The sequence below is a fragment of the Camelus dromedarius genome, chromosome 1, assembly GCF_036321535.1.
Source record: "Camelus dromedarius isolate mCamDro1 chromosome 1, mCamDro1.pat, whole genome shotgun sequence".
Classification (NCBI taxonomy): Eukaryota; Metazoa; Chordata; class Mammalia; order Artiodactyla; family Camelidae; genus Camelus; species Camelus dromedarius.
The window spans coordinates 23,840,674-23,858,070 of record NC_087436.1 but is presented as its reverse complement, the minus strand read 5'-3'; the positions used below and the strand labels follow the sequence as shown (position 1 = coordinate 23,858,070).

Below are 17,397 nucleotides of genomic sequence, written 5' to 3'. Positions count from 1 at the left end.
CCATCTTCCTTTTTAGCTTCTGATTTTGACAAAGACAAATGATTTCTCTCACATAGTAAAGTTCCAGAAATACTTAGGCTTCAAATTCAAAGGTATCTTCTAAAGTAGGGGGTGGGGAAGTGGCTAGATTTTCTCTGGAGGTGTTTTTTGCTCATTTAACAGAAATGAGCAAAAAGTATATATTTTCATAGTGTATGTTAAAATATGAAAAATAATTTTAAGTTTAAACAGAGATAATTGCAGGAGGAACAATCCTGTCATAGCCAGGATGAAAAGAAACTCTTTTCATCAGCATTTAAAACTTGTAAACCATGGATTTTTAAAAGAGAATAATACTCTTTTGCCACTTTGTTTGTAGACTGTCCATATAATTTTCACACATATGATAATATGTTTCTCTTAGAATCTTTCCATCTTTGTATGCCCAATACCTAGACATGTCAGGAACATAATCAATGTCTATTGAATGAATGAATGAATGATGAATGAATGAATGAAGTTAACTTAGAGGAAAACTGAAAGTTATACTCTCCTACACGATTAAAAAGGTATGACTAACATATGATATGATTAATGTTTTACCTTAAAAATCTGCATATAGTATATACTATGGGTCTGATACTATCCTAAATGCTTTATGTAAATTAAGACACAGCATCGTCATAATAACCCTATTACTGTCGTCCCCATTTTCTAGATGAAAAACCAAAGCTGAGAGAGAGCTACTATAACCTGCTCCCAACCCTGCAGGTAATGAAGGGGTGAAGGAGGGACTTGAGCGTTTGTCCCAGCTTCAGAGTCCGTTCCTGCCCTGCCGAGGCAGCTCCCTAACTGATCTTACACTGGCTCCCACCAGCCAGCTCTTGAGTCCAGGGAAGGTAGAAACGCAGGGCAAGAGAACGGTGCCTACTTTGTGGCATTTTGGGGAACTGTGTTTATTCATGAGTTTCTCTCACTAGACCACCAATTTAACACTCTGCCAACTGTCCAATTATTCATGTTCACGTGGAGCTAAGTGGGATCTCCTCCAGCTGCACACCTTTTTTTTCCTCAACATAATTAATGAAGCTCATCAAAACCCTAGAAAACAAGCCCAGAGCACCAGCCACTCTTATTGACATGTTAATAGGGGGTCAGGTGCTCCCGACCCACCGCAGGATGTTTATATGGCCCCGAGGCTGCTCACAAACATTCTGTGTTGATGATGGGGTTGGATGAATAAGGGCCATGCTCCTTCTGCTGAGATGCAGCCACGTTACACACAAGTGGCTGTGGAAGTATCTGAAGGCCGTGGGCCACACAGAGTAGGTAAGTTCTAATGACAGGGGCCCAGAGCCTGCTGTGTGCAGCTCCCGATCAGGTGCTGGGCAATGGGAAATACTAGTCTTGTGAAGGAAAAGCCCAGCTGGGCTAACGAGCTAAGTCACAAATCTAAGTGTGATACGTGTCGGTTTACTGATCTAAGTTCTGCTGGGCTAACTCATAAATCTGAAGTTTAATGTCAGTTTACTGGGCTAACAAGCTAACTCGTAAATCCAAGCTCAACAAGTGTCAGTAATGTGATCTGTTCCAAATTGATAAGCTCCAGTGTACTGATTCCTTGCTTTTTGTTGTTTGAACCTTATTGGCTAATAGCCCCATACTTGTAATTAACCCTATAAAACCTTATGTGCACGTCTTGGAGGTGCTCAGAGCTTCGGAGCAGAAGCCCCTCTGAGCCCGCCGGCGTAATAAATCTGAGTACTCCAACCCTCCGAGTGGTGCTTGTTTCTTGGCTGGCCTGTCATTTCCGTAACAGTCTATTCTGTCAAGCTTAGGGTTATATACCTGTTAAGAGGTGACATAAAGAGGGGAGGGTATAGCCCAGTGGTAGAGTGTGTGCTTAGCAAGCACAAGGTCCTGGGTTCAATCCCCAGTACCTCCATTCAAATAAATAAGTAAACATAATTACCTACTTCCCACGCCAAAAAACAAAAATAAAGCCAAAAAATAAAAAAAGAGGTGACATAAAGAATCAGCGGCTCTGAAACAGCACACCCACCCCGCCTCAACTGTCATTCTGCTTCACCTCTGGTCCTTCTGATCACGGAGCAGATTTTTGCTGCTGTTGTTTCAGACCTGCCCTGTCCAACATGGTGGCCATGAGCCACGTACGGTTACTGAACACCTGAAACGTGACCTGTCCCAATTGAGTTGTGCTATAAAAGTGTGAAAGACACACCTGACTTCAGAGACTTGGCATGAAAAAAACAATGTCAAACATCTCATTCATGATTTTTATATGGATTACATGTTGATATCATCTTTTCATATACTGGGCTAAATCCAAATATATTAAAATCAGTTTCATCTGTTTGGGCCTTTTGTCACGTGGCCAACAGAGATTTTTCAGTTCCATGGTTTGTATTTGTGGTTGGGACGATATTTCTGTTGGCGGGGCTGCTCTGGAGTCTGGTACTTCTAAACCTGTCACTGCTCTGAGAGGCAGGAAGATTTTTCTCTGGGCTTTTCTGCCACCCTAATGACAATCTTGCGAAGAGGTGATACTGAAACTAGCATTATCTGCCATCACGGCTGCTCTATGATCAGATGTGAACCACCCTGCCTTCTAGGGCCTTTGGTTACCGTTTAGCCTGAGAGTTTCACACTCCAGGCCCCCCAGGACCACAGCACAGCACGGCAATGTGTGGCACACGGAACTCAGATTCTCGATTCTTACAGCACTGGCCTGAGATGCTGACTCTCTGCTCTGGGCTTAGTGGCTTTTGGGAAACAAGCAGGTGTACCCAGAGCCCCAGCCTGTGCTTGTGCAGTTGGTGGATAGCACAGTGGTGTCCAGTGGAGGGTGCAAGGGGGCTGCCGTCACACCTGGGGTGCCTGTTTCCTAATTCTCACCCAGGCACTAGGAGCACAGTGGTGGCCCAAGGTGAACCGCTCTCTCCACCCAGAGAAGACCTTTCTCCTTGCCCTCACCACTGCCTAACTTCAGCTTGGCACCGCAAGTGTTTAAGCCCATTTAATGTCCTTTATAATGAACTGGCTGGAGCCCAGTGCAAGAGAGAGGCTCATGTAAATTTGCAAATGTCTCAGATGCAAAAGCAATTAGGGAATGCAGGTATGTTTATACAACCTCTTCTAGGGAATCATAGTATTAATAAATACCGAGAGTTATCAGTTTGTATACCATTTGGGGTCAAAAGTGTTTAGTAAATAAACATGTAATGGAAACCTGCATAAACTCACGAATCATACTAACTAATCATGACAAGGTATTGGAAATGTAACTACTCATGAAAGAAAGGTATTTTTGGGGAGCGGTGTTATTTATTTTGATGGAGGTACTGGGGATTGAACCCAAGACCTTGTGCATGCTAGGTGTGCACTCTACCACTCAGCCATACCCTCCCCCATAAAAGGTATTTTGATTCTTCATCCACTGGGTCAGATGCAAACCATTTGGTGTCATAAGAAAGATTAACTCCATAGAAACTTGCTCAGGAACCAAGATATAATAGAATATCTTTGTATAGGAAAACAGCATTTTTTTTTTTTCAAAGAAAAGTCCAGAGTTGCTATGACTAGTTAATGATGACATACTAGTTGTAAAGCTTGGAACCCTGCTCTTCTTGTAATCCTGCATAATGACTATTTTTAGAGAGTACTCTCTTCAAGTAATAGATAAGATGTGACCAAGTAAATCCTTATGATAGAACTATTAAGCAAAAGGAATATATGATAGTTTATTACTACTCTACTGAAAACAACTATTTTCATAATACTATGAATTTATTGAAAAGTAAATGCTTATAAATAACAAAAAGCCCAATTATAAAAAGCTTTGTGGCTCAATTTAACACAAACTTTAAAAAAATTGCTATGAGCCTACTTCACACCTTTTGCTGAGTGTGGAACATGTACCTTAGCAAAAGAGAAATACAAATCAGAAGAACAAGATAAACAGTAACAACTGTTTGAGATGCTTTAAAGAAAATAAGTTTTGCTACTCAGATGTATCTATGACATGCCCATCATCTTTCAGAAACCACCATACCACTCTGATATTTAACCTGATGGTCAGAAGCATTCGATTCATTTCCCTTTCGTCTTATATATTCAATCACCAAGTTCTGTTATTCCTTTCCTCTAAATGTTGCTCTGTCTGTTTTTCCTTAAATTTAAAATGCCACATCCAGATATTCTTATCATCTTACACCTCAAATAGTAGAAAGTCCCCTAACTGTTCTCCCATGCATTTCATCTCACTACTCCCCAACTTGAGCCTTCCCTCCAGCCGGGCCATAATCTTCATCAACCACTTAAAGGACAAACTCCTTAGATGTCCAGAATGCCTTTCCACCACCCTCCCCACATCTAACTCTTACTCATTCTTGGTCAACCTCAAAGAGTATCTCCCCTTGGAGGCTGCTCTCTTTCACTCCCAGCAGTCCTGACCTTTGGCTTTTCTCTGGCTTCTCTCTGCCCAGGAGCCCTGACATAGACCTTAGTAAGGTGGCACTTCATCGCTGCTGCCTTATATTGACTTAACTGTGTGCCTCCGTATCTCCCCAACTAGACTGCACACTGCCGGACATTGTAAATGGTATTATCTTAGTATATCTTCTTAGTCTATAACTATCATTCTAAGAACTTGAGGAGTGAATATACTCAAGGAGGGTTTCCCTGGTCAGGTTTCACAATTTTATATCCTTGTGATAGACCCTTAGGCTCATAGGAGGCTTGGGGTAAAAATAAAGCCAGACCTACTCTTATCTGTGTGAACACACTGGATATCCACTGGGGAGCACTGGCCGGCACTTAGGGTCCAGTGAATGACCTTGCAAGGAAGGGAATCTAAGACTCAGGAAGCAGAATGAAATTGAGCGCCTGGCCGAGGCAACACCTCAAAGGCCAGGAACATCTGGGAAATGTGCTTGGATGCTACCCTTGATGTAACAGTGTCAGAGCATGGAACGCCAAGTTGTGATCCTACTGATGTGCCTGCCAGCAGCCTTGTCCTGAGAAGCATCTCCCAAAAGTGGTCCTAAGTACACTTGTGCTTCCTTTAATGTGTGCACTATCCACACCACGGCAGTCTCCCTTCCTACAGATGCCGAGGAAAGCAGCTCGGCACACACAAGGCTGTGCCCTCAGTAGGTCCTAAAACAGAAGATTGAATAACCAGCCCTCTCTTGGAGAGGCAAAGGGAAATTCCACCCTTCACCATGGTGGGAGTGGGCAGGAGGTATGGAGGATGAACTGCTTTGTCCTACTAAGGGATCAACAGGAGTAATTCTGTGATTTACAAAACATAGCTAGGGTCCACAGGATTTGATCTCTTAAAAATTCACTCTAGCCTAAACCACATTGTACCCTAATTCCTCAATCTTACTTGAAATGATATGAGACTTAGACCCTGCAGAATTTATAGTTCCACAGACAATAACTATCATATTTACGCATATGCAAATATTGAGGAATGAAATAAACATAGGTTGCTTTAATTGCAGTTCCACAATTATCTTATGTCCTATTTCTCCATTAAAAAATGGTGGAGGGGGTGCGGGTATAACTCAGTGGGAGAGTGCATGCTTAGCATACAAGAGGTCTTGGGTTCAACCCCCAGTACTGTCATTAAAAATAAAAAATGCACCTTCTCAAGCCTCATCCCAGACCAGATTCTGTGTCTTTGGCAGTGGAATCTGATTCCTTGCATCTTGAACAATTTCCCCAGGTGATCCTTAGACCCCCAAAAGTTTCAGAACTGTTTGATGGGTTGTAAGCTCTCTCAGTAAATAAGAATATTCTCACCCCACAAAACCTTTTAAAAGTATTCTCACAGGGGGCTAATTAAAACTTCTTTCTTCCTCAATACTACCATAAAATGAATTTCTTTCCTCAAACTCTTCCTTTTCTGCTATTTACTCTCATCCTATTTCTAAGTCTCTGACAGAATATCAATCAGGATTTTCAAAATATGCCAATGTGCGGATGGAAATGACTTATTATACCAATCAACTGGAACATTTCATTTATTATCCTGAGTTTTGTAGTGCTTCTGCCCACTGGTTTCCCCTCAGCTGGGAGGCCCTGGATTCAGTCAGTGATGAGTGTTCTGTCAATATTTTACCTTGCATCTGAGTTGCCAGCTTCTGTTGGCTTAGTCGGGGTCATGCAACCTAAATTGTTTTTATAGTCCTTGAAGTAAGTCAATATTTTCAAGATTCTAAAAACTATTCAGGTTATAATCACAAGATCATATTCTAAACTAGCACGATGACCATGTTGACTCTGCTGTCCTGAATACCTGTATTTGACATGTAAATTTTATGTTAAGAGAGCATTTTAGCTTTTATGAAACCAGTTCTGCTAAAGCCCAAGATGTCAGAAGCAATAATGTGAAATATGCTGTAACGTATGAATTTCAATATTGGACAATATTCAATATTTGTATAGAAAGATGTTGAAAGTCACTGAAGAAGCTTCTGGTAGATTGAACACCTCCATTCATCTCGGTTTTCTCCAACTCCCCAGTACAATGACAAGAAAGGAATACAGGTGATACCAGCATTCAAGGAGGATGGAAGATGGCAATAGCCATTAAAAGGATATCAACAAAATTTTGGAAGATGAAAATCATATAGCTAAATGGTGAATGACTGAGAAAGCTAATTCTAACCCTGCATCACAGGAAGCCAAAATTAAAGCAAGATGGTTCAAGCTAGAGAAGGCTGTAAATTCTCAGGAATCAGAAGCACTTCTGAATGCCAGGGTGGGAGGTGTGGAGTGCACTTTAAAGGAAAACTGGCCAAAGTTCTGTTTAAGGAAGAGGTGGACCAGACACAAAAGCCCAGAGGCAAAGAAGGAGTTCGGAGAGGTTAAGCCACGAGACTCCGAAATCCTGGAGCTCAGCCCCAGGGAGGGTGGGTTGAGGAGCCATAAAAAACAGGGAGATTAAGGGAAAGTCTACATAATATTTAGTGAGACACCCCTCATCATCACTACAACCACTCAGCTTCCTCTGCTCAGCTCCCAAAAGCCAGCCTCTAGATTTACGACTTTCTGCAGTGAGATCGTGGAAGTCTTTTCCCAATTGGCTGTAAGGGAAAAAAAAATCTGCAGACACTGACCCAGTGAAGTAGCTGGGTTCTAGCTCAATCTGCCTACAAAAAGCCCCACATCTGACAAGCTCTGGCTGAGCACACAGAGCAACTGATTTGCTTCATTGCGCCCCCCTCTTTAAAAAAGCGAACATTTGAGAAAAGCTTCCAACATGAAAGAAAGAAAAAGAAAATGAGCACATGGGAAAAGGGTGCTTAGCAGAAACAGAGACAAAACAGGGAGCACAAGAAAACTTAATTTAAAAATGATAATTAATATCCTTAAACTTACAGGGGTAAATCAGAGAACAAGGAAGAGCTTATGGAAATTTAAAATGTGATAAATAAAATAATTTTAGAGTTGGAGCATAAAGCTGAGAAAATCTCACATAACAGAACAAAAGGACAAAGACTGAACAGATAGGAAAATTAGAGAACAATCCAGGAGGTCCAATACACGATGAATAAAAGTTCCAGAAAGTTAGAAAAAGAGAAAAGGGAAGGGAGAAATGATCAAAGAAATAATACAAGAACATATCTTAAGGACATATTTACAAAGTAAAAAAGGACAAGGTACATAGTCCCAGACACAGTAATGAAAAAGGGCTACTTTAAGGCATATCATCATGAAATGTCAGGGATAGAAGATTTGAAAAACTCTCAGAGTGAAAAAACAGGCTACGCACATAGAGAAGGGGATCCAAATGTCACTGGACTTCTCAACAGTATGAGAGCCACAGGATGGTGAGGAAATGCCTTTACAAGTCAGATGCAACATGTTTTCTTATTTTTAATGCTACATCTGGCAAACTATCACTCAGGTGTGAGGATAAAGACATTCTCAAAAATAGTATTCATAAAAACAATGTCCTGTGCACCCTTTCTTAAGAAGTTCTGAGGATGTGCTCCACCAATTTAAGCGACTAAGCCAAGAAGGAGGAGAGGGATCAAGAAAGCAGATAATGCGACATAGAAGGGGAGCGGGGTGAGATATTCCAAGAATGATGGTGAAAGGCGGTTGTGGGACCTCAGTTAAGAGGCAGACCAAGAATAAGAGGCAGACCAAGAAAAGTGCAGGATAGAAGAAGACTGGAACAAGAGGGTGTAAACCTTGGGGAGAGATACTGTATATTATTCATATATGTAAAAGAATAGAAAGAAGGAAGGAAGGAAGGAAGGAAGGAAGGAAGGAAGGAAGGAAGGAAGCAAGGAAAGAAGGAAAGAAAGAAGGAAAGAAAGAAAGAAAGAAAGAAAGAAAGAAAGAAAGAAAGAAAGAAAGAAAGAAAGAAAGAAAGAAAGAAAGAAAGAAAGAAAGAAAGAAAGAAAAAGAAACAAAGAAAGAAACAAAGGAAGAAAGAAAGAAAGAGAAAGAGGAGAGAGGGAGAGAGGCAAAGAGGGAAAGAGGGAGAAAGAAATTGAGAAAGAAAGAGAAGTAGGAGGTGGGAGGGGAGAGAGGGCAGGAGAGAAAGAGGGAGAGAGAGAAAAAAAGAAAAGAAGAAAATAATTCTTTGATGTGTTTGATCATATTGAAAATTTTACAGGGTCAGACAGGTTAGGATAGATTGAAGGCAGGTGCAGAGATAATACCAAATTAAATAAAGAGGCAGTTATAAATCCCAGGGAAAATAAAAAGTTATACAAGAAAGGAAATATAAGCATAGTAAGCTACAACTAAATTGTGAGGCTCTGTGCAAAAGTCAGTCATGTAAACATGGAATACTTTCCAAATCATAATTTGTGATACATCTAGTTATACTGAGTATGGTAAGGAAAAAGAGAGACTATGTGAAGGGGGGTGGGTTTTTTTGTGTGAGGGTAGTGGAAGTGAGTTAATCCGTGTCTTCTGTGGTATCAAATAATTGAAATATTGGGAAACAGCAGTTTATGGAGATAAATAAAGAGAAAACAACTTAATGAATTGAAGCAGCCACCTGTGGGAGGCAGAATTAGAATGGAGGAGACGAAGCAGGGGCTGCTCTTTCTCATCATGGGCCTTAAAGTACCATCTGACTTTCTGAACTATGTCACGTATGACTTGGATAAAATAAACAATATATATTTTACAGAAACTAAACAAAGGGGCTCCAAGTTTTTAAAGTTAAAGGAAATGTATCTTCAAAGAGATTTCCATGATGTCTGTGAATATAAGCACTCTGTTCTTTCTGTGGAGATTTTATGGCTACTGCACATGAGATCCAACAGATTTTGATAAAATAAAATTGAAAGGGGAAGACATTCTGTAAAGTATAAGCATACATGGAATCATTATGATATATGCAGCCACCCACAGAAAATACACAGATAAAGAGTAAGGTAGGAGAGTGTCTATGACTTATCTAGTCCTATGATCACAACTAAAGTAGTAAAAATTAACATCACATTTGGAAATGTTTCACTTTCCACTCTTGCCTGTAGGAATTATTCTTGGGCTCTGGGTATCCGTGTATCCTTCCTTGACCAGCCAGTAGTCATTTGCTTTTGTTGTACTTCTTTCATAGTTGCTCCATTGTTTTTTTGTTCGTCAGACACAGTGACAGAGTTTGCCATCCCAGTGATTTCCTTGTTCCACTGGCTCAAGATAACCACCTCCTATCAAAGGATTCTTTTCAGACTTGCCTTTCCAGTTCTTCTGTTTGATCTCAATAGCAGCTCTGTGCTATTTGTGCTAACACTCTCTCCCCTGGAGCTGATAATCAACTCTAAACATATTTTGGGGCCAAACTTTGCTCAGTGTCATCAAATGACTTATGAAACATCCTTACATTTAAGACACAGTGTTAAGTACTATGCAAAAATTAGCAAAAGCAGAAAGAGAGAGAGAGATACTGTCCTTGAGAAACAAGATCAGGAAAAGATAATGATAGACACAACCAAAGTGTGTTCTTGTCCTTTCAGTACAGAAACACATATTTTAACATGTATTTTAAAAACTAGCGTGCAGTAGCAATTCAGAAGGTCCACATACATGATGAAGAGAGGTTCCAGAAAGAAGAAAAAGAGAAGAGGGAAGGGAGAAATGATTATAACCCAGAGAGGATGTGAAAGCTTACAATGGTGGAAATTTTATTAAGACCTTTGTTGTCACTATTTTAGCTGATTTTCATAAAAATTAAGAGAAGACTGTAAGGAGTGAAAAGGGGACATGGAGGGAGAAAGGAAAAAAGAGTGAGTGTGGAGAGAAAGGGTTTGAACTACCTCCTAAAGCAAGGATTCACAACTCATATACGTAAATGAATAGAAAGCAACGGTATCACCGCAACCCTACTGGCAAATTGGATAGTAAGGATTTTTAAAACAAAGAATTAGCAAAGTGTAAACCTTTAAAAAAAAATAGGGTAGGTATTTTCCGTCCTTAAAAAAGTTTTTTTTTCCCCTAATGGTAGAATTAAACATACATGTATAATGGGACCTTTAAAAAATTCAGTAAAGTATAAAGAAAAAAAAAATAACTGCTTATAATTTTACCAACCAGAAATACCATTCTTAATATTTTAGCTACTCAGTATTTTCTATACTTATTTAAAAACACAATTTGGATCGTTAACATATGAGCTGTTGTATGATCATATTTCACTCATATTATGAGGAGTTCCATGTGATTAATCATTCATTAATAGCATGATTTTCATGTACATCATTTATTTTTCCAAAATGTTTATTTTGGTCCTAATTTTCCACTATCATACGTAACACCATGAGCATAATCTTTCTATCTAAATCTTTGTTCAATTCTCTAATTATAAGGAATAATATGTAAATTCTGAGAAGTGGAATTTTCAGATAAAACATTCACAATTTTGAAATAAGTTTTTTTTATCTCCTTTTGGCTCTCTCTTTTTTGAAACTTACAGGAACAAAGTGAAGTTCTATTCATTTCGGAGAGGAATGGCATTTTCTGCAAATATCCCAAATAAGTAAACATCTGTGTAAGATAATTATCTCAAAATAAATATTCTCATGTTATTGGCTTTTGTGCTCAAGTCATTCATTAAAACTAAGTGTTGATCATGGTCCTTGTGGCCAAGAAAGAATAAAGTGAATTTTCACTAGCAACAGCAGAAAACAAATAAGAACCACACCTGTGTATAATTATATTTTTGATCTCGCCTGTAATTCATGCTCGTATTTGTAATTAACTATTCTGAGAGCTGTGTCAATACTCCTCCACAATCAGATAAAAGCAATGAAACAAATGGTGTGTTTGCAGAAAGATATTCACATGTTTATATATGTATTTTGAAGCTTGTTTCAAACAGTGGTGAGTTAGTATTTCATTAAAAAGCATACTTTTCCTTGATGGTTCTTTATGAGGTTAAGAAGTGATTATTCTAATGGGGAAGATTCTGTTCATCCTGAAAGCAACTTGTGAGATGAAAAAAGAGGAGGAGCCCATGAATTTAACCCAGAAAAGCATCACTTTTGTTTCTTCATCACCTGACCGAGCCCTTTCAAAACAAGACCTTAGCAGCTCAAGGTTTCCGTTACTCACAGCCAGGCAAGCACAAGGACCCGAAATAAGCACCTACAAAATTCATGTTCCAGCAAAGACAGGAGCTTTGTCCCATGGTAGCGAATTTCAAAAGATATTTAGTGAGGATAGGGAATGAGGATGGATCACACTGCGCCCACAGGTCTGCAGATTTGGAATTAATCATCCTTGGTCTGGCTTGGAGGAAGTATTTTACTGTAGCCCGTTTGAAAAACAGTGGGTGCAGAAGCACAATTTGTATTAAGATTAACAGCAGACCATTCTGACAGCCTGTGATCTCATAAACCTCTGATGGGCGTCTGGGCTACAACAACATCCCTGTGTATTGGCTCTATTTCTGCCAGCTTCAGAAATTAATACTGAAATGTATAAAATGTTGCATTTTCCAATGGTATATATATATTTTAATGAAACCAAGATAAAGCATAGAAGTTCACATTTCAATGAGGTTTTTCTACCTGCTACTGACTGCAGTTGATGTAAAGCAAGTTACATTTTTATTTCTCCAGACAGAATTTCTTTAGAGCTGGTTGGCATGTGCAGACAAGAAACCACTGTGAGGTTTTGGGGTTGGAAGCGCTGTGAAGGACAAGAATCAAGCCACAGAGTCCAGGCCTGTCTCTGCAGGCCAGCACCATCTCCAGCCCTGCAGCCGGCATCAAGCTTGGGGAGGTGGGGTGGGAGTGGGGCGGGCACACCAGGACATATGATGCAAACAGCATCCGGTGATGCAAGATCTCCCTGCATTACTTTGCGGTGTTTCTCATGCATCCCACTGTGGCTGACCAGTCAAGCACTAGTTAGAACCTGTTTGCACACGAGGGTCCCTAAAGCAGAGACTTTTCTGCAAAATCTCCAACTGCAACGCATCCTGAGAGGACTGAGGCACAGAACTGTGCCCCCACAATTGACAGCAACTGGCAGTAAAATGATGGCTCCTGAATTCACCCACGTCAGGTCAGGTCAGTAGAACAGGTGGCGCATTTCCCCATTTCCCCTTTCCTTGCAGGCAGATAAAGTGTTAAAGGAGCTCTGGCTGTGTGGCACACTGGTCAGGGCGAGGAGGGCCAATGCTTGTCAATGAGCATTCACTCTCTACTGGTTGCCACTTATTTTCACCACGGATCCCTGAGAGCCCTCCACCCCTACACTGGGATGACATGACGAAAGACAGTGGGGAAAAAGACTATTTTGATACAGCACTAAGAGATACTCATCATTACATTCTCCTGAATCACAGCCGAATGATTTGGAGAGGTTTTACTGCACCCTCAAGCCATGAGGTTGAGACAGCTTCTAATTTCCAGTTCACCAACCAGTGTTGAAACACCACGCAGTCAGACAAAAAGCTATTCTTCAACTTCACTTTGAAAATACAGAAAACTCTCCCACCTTTGAATACCAAGAATCCAAATTTTCATGATTCATAATTCAGTTAGATGGAGGCTTTTTCAGGACCTTGTAAGACTGTTGGCAGAGATCCCTAAATGCTCTGACCTTCCTACCACCCCAGCCCAGGACCGATTGACCTAGGAGAGAAGGTACAGGAAGCTCCCCATGTTCTGTCATGTCGCCTCTACAGCCTGCCTTCCTAGAATGAGACTTTTATGTAATTTTTGGTTTCTTTTCTGCTGCTCGGAATAAAAGGAGTTTGGTTCCTAGGCATTCAAATACAAGAAAGTCTACTGTGCCACTTTTTCTGTCTCTTAGAAAAAAGGACAAAAAACCCCCCGAACAAACCTGGCAACTACATGAGGATGTGTAGGAAGGATTTCTGCAGGTAATTAAGCCTCGTATCGCTGAAGCCTGGAGTGCATCACACACCGACAATCTTGAAACGCACCGCGAGAACTGCTCAAGTGTGTTCCGCTTTCACACTTACCTGACCGTGGGATGGAAGTGCCGGGTAAGCCATGGGCTGGCTCATCACTCCCTTCTGCTTCATGAGAAGCATGCGTTTCTGGTCCTCACTCAGGTGGGCCCTGGGGGCCTGGAGCTGCGGGGGTGGCTGCTGCTGCGGCTGCGGCGGCGGCGGCGGCGGCGGCTGGATGTAGGGCATCAGGGGGGTTTTGCTGGGGTTGGCCATCGGTGGTGTCATCCTCTGACTCAAGTCTGCGTTAAAATGGGTCAGAGGCTTAGTGTTGCCATAAGTCAGAATATTGTGCTGTTTGTTTAAGGAGTTTGTACCCAAGTTATTTGGCTGCTGATTGAGCATATTCATGTGGTTCTGAGGGAGGTAGTTATTCATTGTCGTCTTCTGCAGGTTGTTTGCCATTGGAGGCACTATGGGGTTTTGGTTGTTAAAGGCTTGGGGGTACATCAGCGGGCTATTTGGTTTTTCCGCAGTGAAAGCTGCCCCGTATGGACTGGAGGGAGGCCCTAAGGGAGACCAACTTGACGTCTGATTTGAGTGCTGCTGCTGCTGCTGCTGCTGCTTCTGCTGCATGAGTTTGGCCCTTTGCTGTTGCTGCGCTGCCATCTGCTTGAGCTGCTCTGCTGGCGACAGGTCGGAGCCAGGCCCGGCCACGGGGCCCGACCCCGAACCAGCCCCCGTCACTGCTGCCGCCGGATTAAGGAGATAACCATTTCCTGGCCGAGGGGGAGCTTGGCTTGGAGTATGGGCTTGGTTTGGAGTTTGAGGGGACTGGACTGCACAGTTTGCCGGTGAGCTGGCGGGGTTTGGAGCTGCGGGAGTGCTGGCAACAGAAGGTAAACTGGTGGCCGTGGAGACAGTAGAAAAGGGAGGACCAGAAGAAGACGGCCTGGCCTGGGGAGACCCCATGGAGACATGTGTGAAAGGAGAGTGACATGGGTCACTCTTCACGCTGGTGCTCTCCTGGGACAGGGGGGTCTCCGTCGCTGGCTGTGAGAATTCTGGCTCCTTCTTCTCTTCAAAGTCTTCGTTGAACAGGTCCTGTATGTCATCTTCAGGAACCGTGTTGGCCAGTTCATCTATCAGTTCTTGCCACTCCTGATCATTCAGGTTAATGTCCGAGAACAGCTTGTTCTGATTTGAAAGAGATGTTTCTGATGTGTCTATGCAAGTAGGGTCATCTAGAGGTTCTTGTTTGAGGTCCTTGCTCTGCAAGATGGTGAAGCTATCCTCCAGGTCACTACAACCATTAACAGGAAGTTTAATCTCTGGGAGCCTCCCATTCTTACTGAGATCTTCCAGAAGCCCAGGAGTGTGCGTCCCACTATTCTGCAAGGGCAAAGAAGGCTTCAGGTCAAGTTGGTGAAGAGGAGAAGCTGAAGGCAGTGGCATGTTGGGCAAGCTGTTGATGGTTTCCAGCCCCGTGGGAATGTCCTTTCGTATTCGCTTGCTAGTTGGAGAAAAACTCCCATCACAAGCACCATTCTGCTGGTCTCCATTAAGTGGTGATCGGGCTCCTTCCAACTTCCTTTTCACAGTCTCCTGGAGCTGGAAAAGAAATGGAAAAGAATGACTAAACTTCCAAGGCATAGTTTACTCTTTAAGCATGGTTGTGTGCATGGCTATGAACTAATTTTTAAGTGGTTTAGAACACATCAGAAAGTTACACTTCAAATTTCAAAGTTGGCTGGGCTTCAATTCAAACTCTATAGGAAAAGATTTTATCCAAAAGCAGAACTCGCATGGCTAAGAGATAGAAAGCAACTAAAGATTCGAGGGTGGAACAAAGGAAAAAAATCAGTTAAGGCAATACTTCTCTTATAGGGGAGAATCATCTATTATTATTTTCCAAATGAATACAACATGAGATGTGGACCAAGATGTGTCATATTTAAGAAAGATGTTAATATCTATCTTAAATTCTTGTCACATCTTAATTGAGAACATCAAGAAATTAAATCAACAATATTCTAAAGAATACTAAAAATCCTCTAAGAATATAGAATTTAACACATTTACTGAATAGCATAGAAATGAAGATTAATGGTTAATGGAACCTGAAATTTCCTTTTGGTTCATATTTTACTTGACCTCCCAGCACTTAGTGATACAGTAGCCTGCTCTGTTCTAAACAACTGTATTTATGTTCCTACGTGACTGAAGTATTGTACACCAGAAATTGACACAACATTGTAAACTGAATGTACTTCCAAAAAAATATATTAAAATAAAATAAAAGCACACTTCCACTGGTTTCAATGATAATTGGTTTCAATGATATCCCACTTTCCTAGATTTCCTTCTTTCTCTCCATCTGCACTCGCTCTCTCTCATGTATTCCTCTTTTGTTCCCCTAAATGATGGGATTCTTCATCATTTGGTCTTCAGCATTTTTCCCCTGCCCACTCTACATGCCTGCCTAGATGATTTCATCCATTACAACAGCTTTAACTACCTTCTTGAGGCTGATGCACCCACAACAACATGCCCAGCCCAGCCTTCCCTGCTGAGTTCCACTAACTCTGCCATTCTCTTCCCTTGATGTTTCACGGGCATCTAAAACTCAACATGTCTCAACTTTGAGCTAATTATCTTTTCACCAATTGTCCCTCTCTCAGGATCTGCCTGGTTACCCAAATTGGAAACCTAAGCATTCTTCTTGAAATGTCTCACATCACAATCACCACATCATATGGATTCTGCATCCAAAACATTCTCTCATATGCCTGCTTATCTCCAACCTCACTGCTACCATCCTAGTCCAGGGCAATCTTGTCTCTTGCTAGATTGTTGCAGCAGTCTTCTAAAAGGTCTCTGCCTTGCCTCCACTCATCCATCCATTCACTCTCTATCTATTTTAGTCATTGTTTTGCTCTCTATCAATCTATTCTCTGTACGGCCACCTCCTTCAAAAATTATATTGCCCTTCCTGAAATTGAAGATGGTCCAAATAAACACAAAGATATCCTGTGCTCTTGGATTAGAAGAATTAATATTGTTAAAATGGCCATACTGCCCAAAGCAATCTATAGATTTAATGCAATCCCCATCAAAATACCCATGACATTTTTCACAGAACTAGAACAAATCCTAAAATTCACACGGAACCATAAAAGACCCAAAATTGCTAAAGCAATTTTGAAAAAAAAAGAACAGAGCTGGAGGCATCACTCTCCCAGAATTTAGACTACACTACAAAGCTACAGTATTCAAAACAGCATGGTACCGACACATAGGATCAGTGGAACAGAATAGAGAGCCCAAGAATAAACCCATGCACCCATGGTCAATTTATGACAAAGGAGGTAAGACTACACAAGGGAGAAAAGACAGTCTCTTCAACAAGTGGTGCTGGGAAAACTGGTCAGCTGCATGTAAAACATTGACATTAGAGCATTTCCTCACATTATATGCAAAAATAAACTTAAAATGGATTAAAGACCTAAATGTAAGACCTGAAACCATAAATCTCCTAGAAGAGAATATAGACAGAGCACTCTTTGACATAAATCATAGTAATTTTTGTATGTGTCTCCTAGGCAAAAGAAATAAAAGCAAAAATAAACACATGGGACCTAATTAAACTTAAAGGTTTTTGCACAGCAAAATAAACCACTGAAAAAATGAAAAGACAACCTACAAAATTAGGAGAAAATATTTGTAAATGGTATGACTGACAAAGGGTTAGTATCCAAAATATGTAAACAGTGTACACAACTCAGTATCAAAAAAACAAACAACATAATCAAAAAATAAGCAGGAGACCTGAATAGAAATTTTCCAAAGAAGGCATACAAATGGCTGATGGGCACCTGAAAAGATGCGCAACATCACTAATTATTATAGAAATGCAAATCAAAGCCACAATAAGATATCACCTCATACTTGTCAGAATGACTATTATCAAAAAGTCTATGAATAACAAATGTTGGAGAAGA

General features: G+C 41.0%; 1 protein-coding gene across 2 annotated transcripts in view; it reads right to left on the bottom strand.

Moving 5' to 3' along the window:
* The window catches only part of MAML3 (mastermind like transcriptional coactivator 3), a 390,443-nt gene that overhangs the window by 141,765 nt on the left and 231,281 nt on the right, over positions 1-17,397 (bottom strand). For both annotated transcript variants that reach the window (XM_031465651.2, XM_064494212.1), the window contains exon 2: positions 13,469-15,007. In XM_031465651.2, coding sequence (XP_031321511.1) covers positions 13,469-15,007 — 1,539 coding nt within the window. The remainder of the gene's footprint in view (positions 1-13,468; positions 15,008-17,397) is intronic.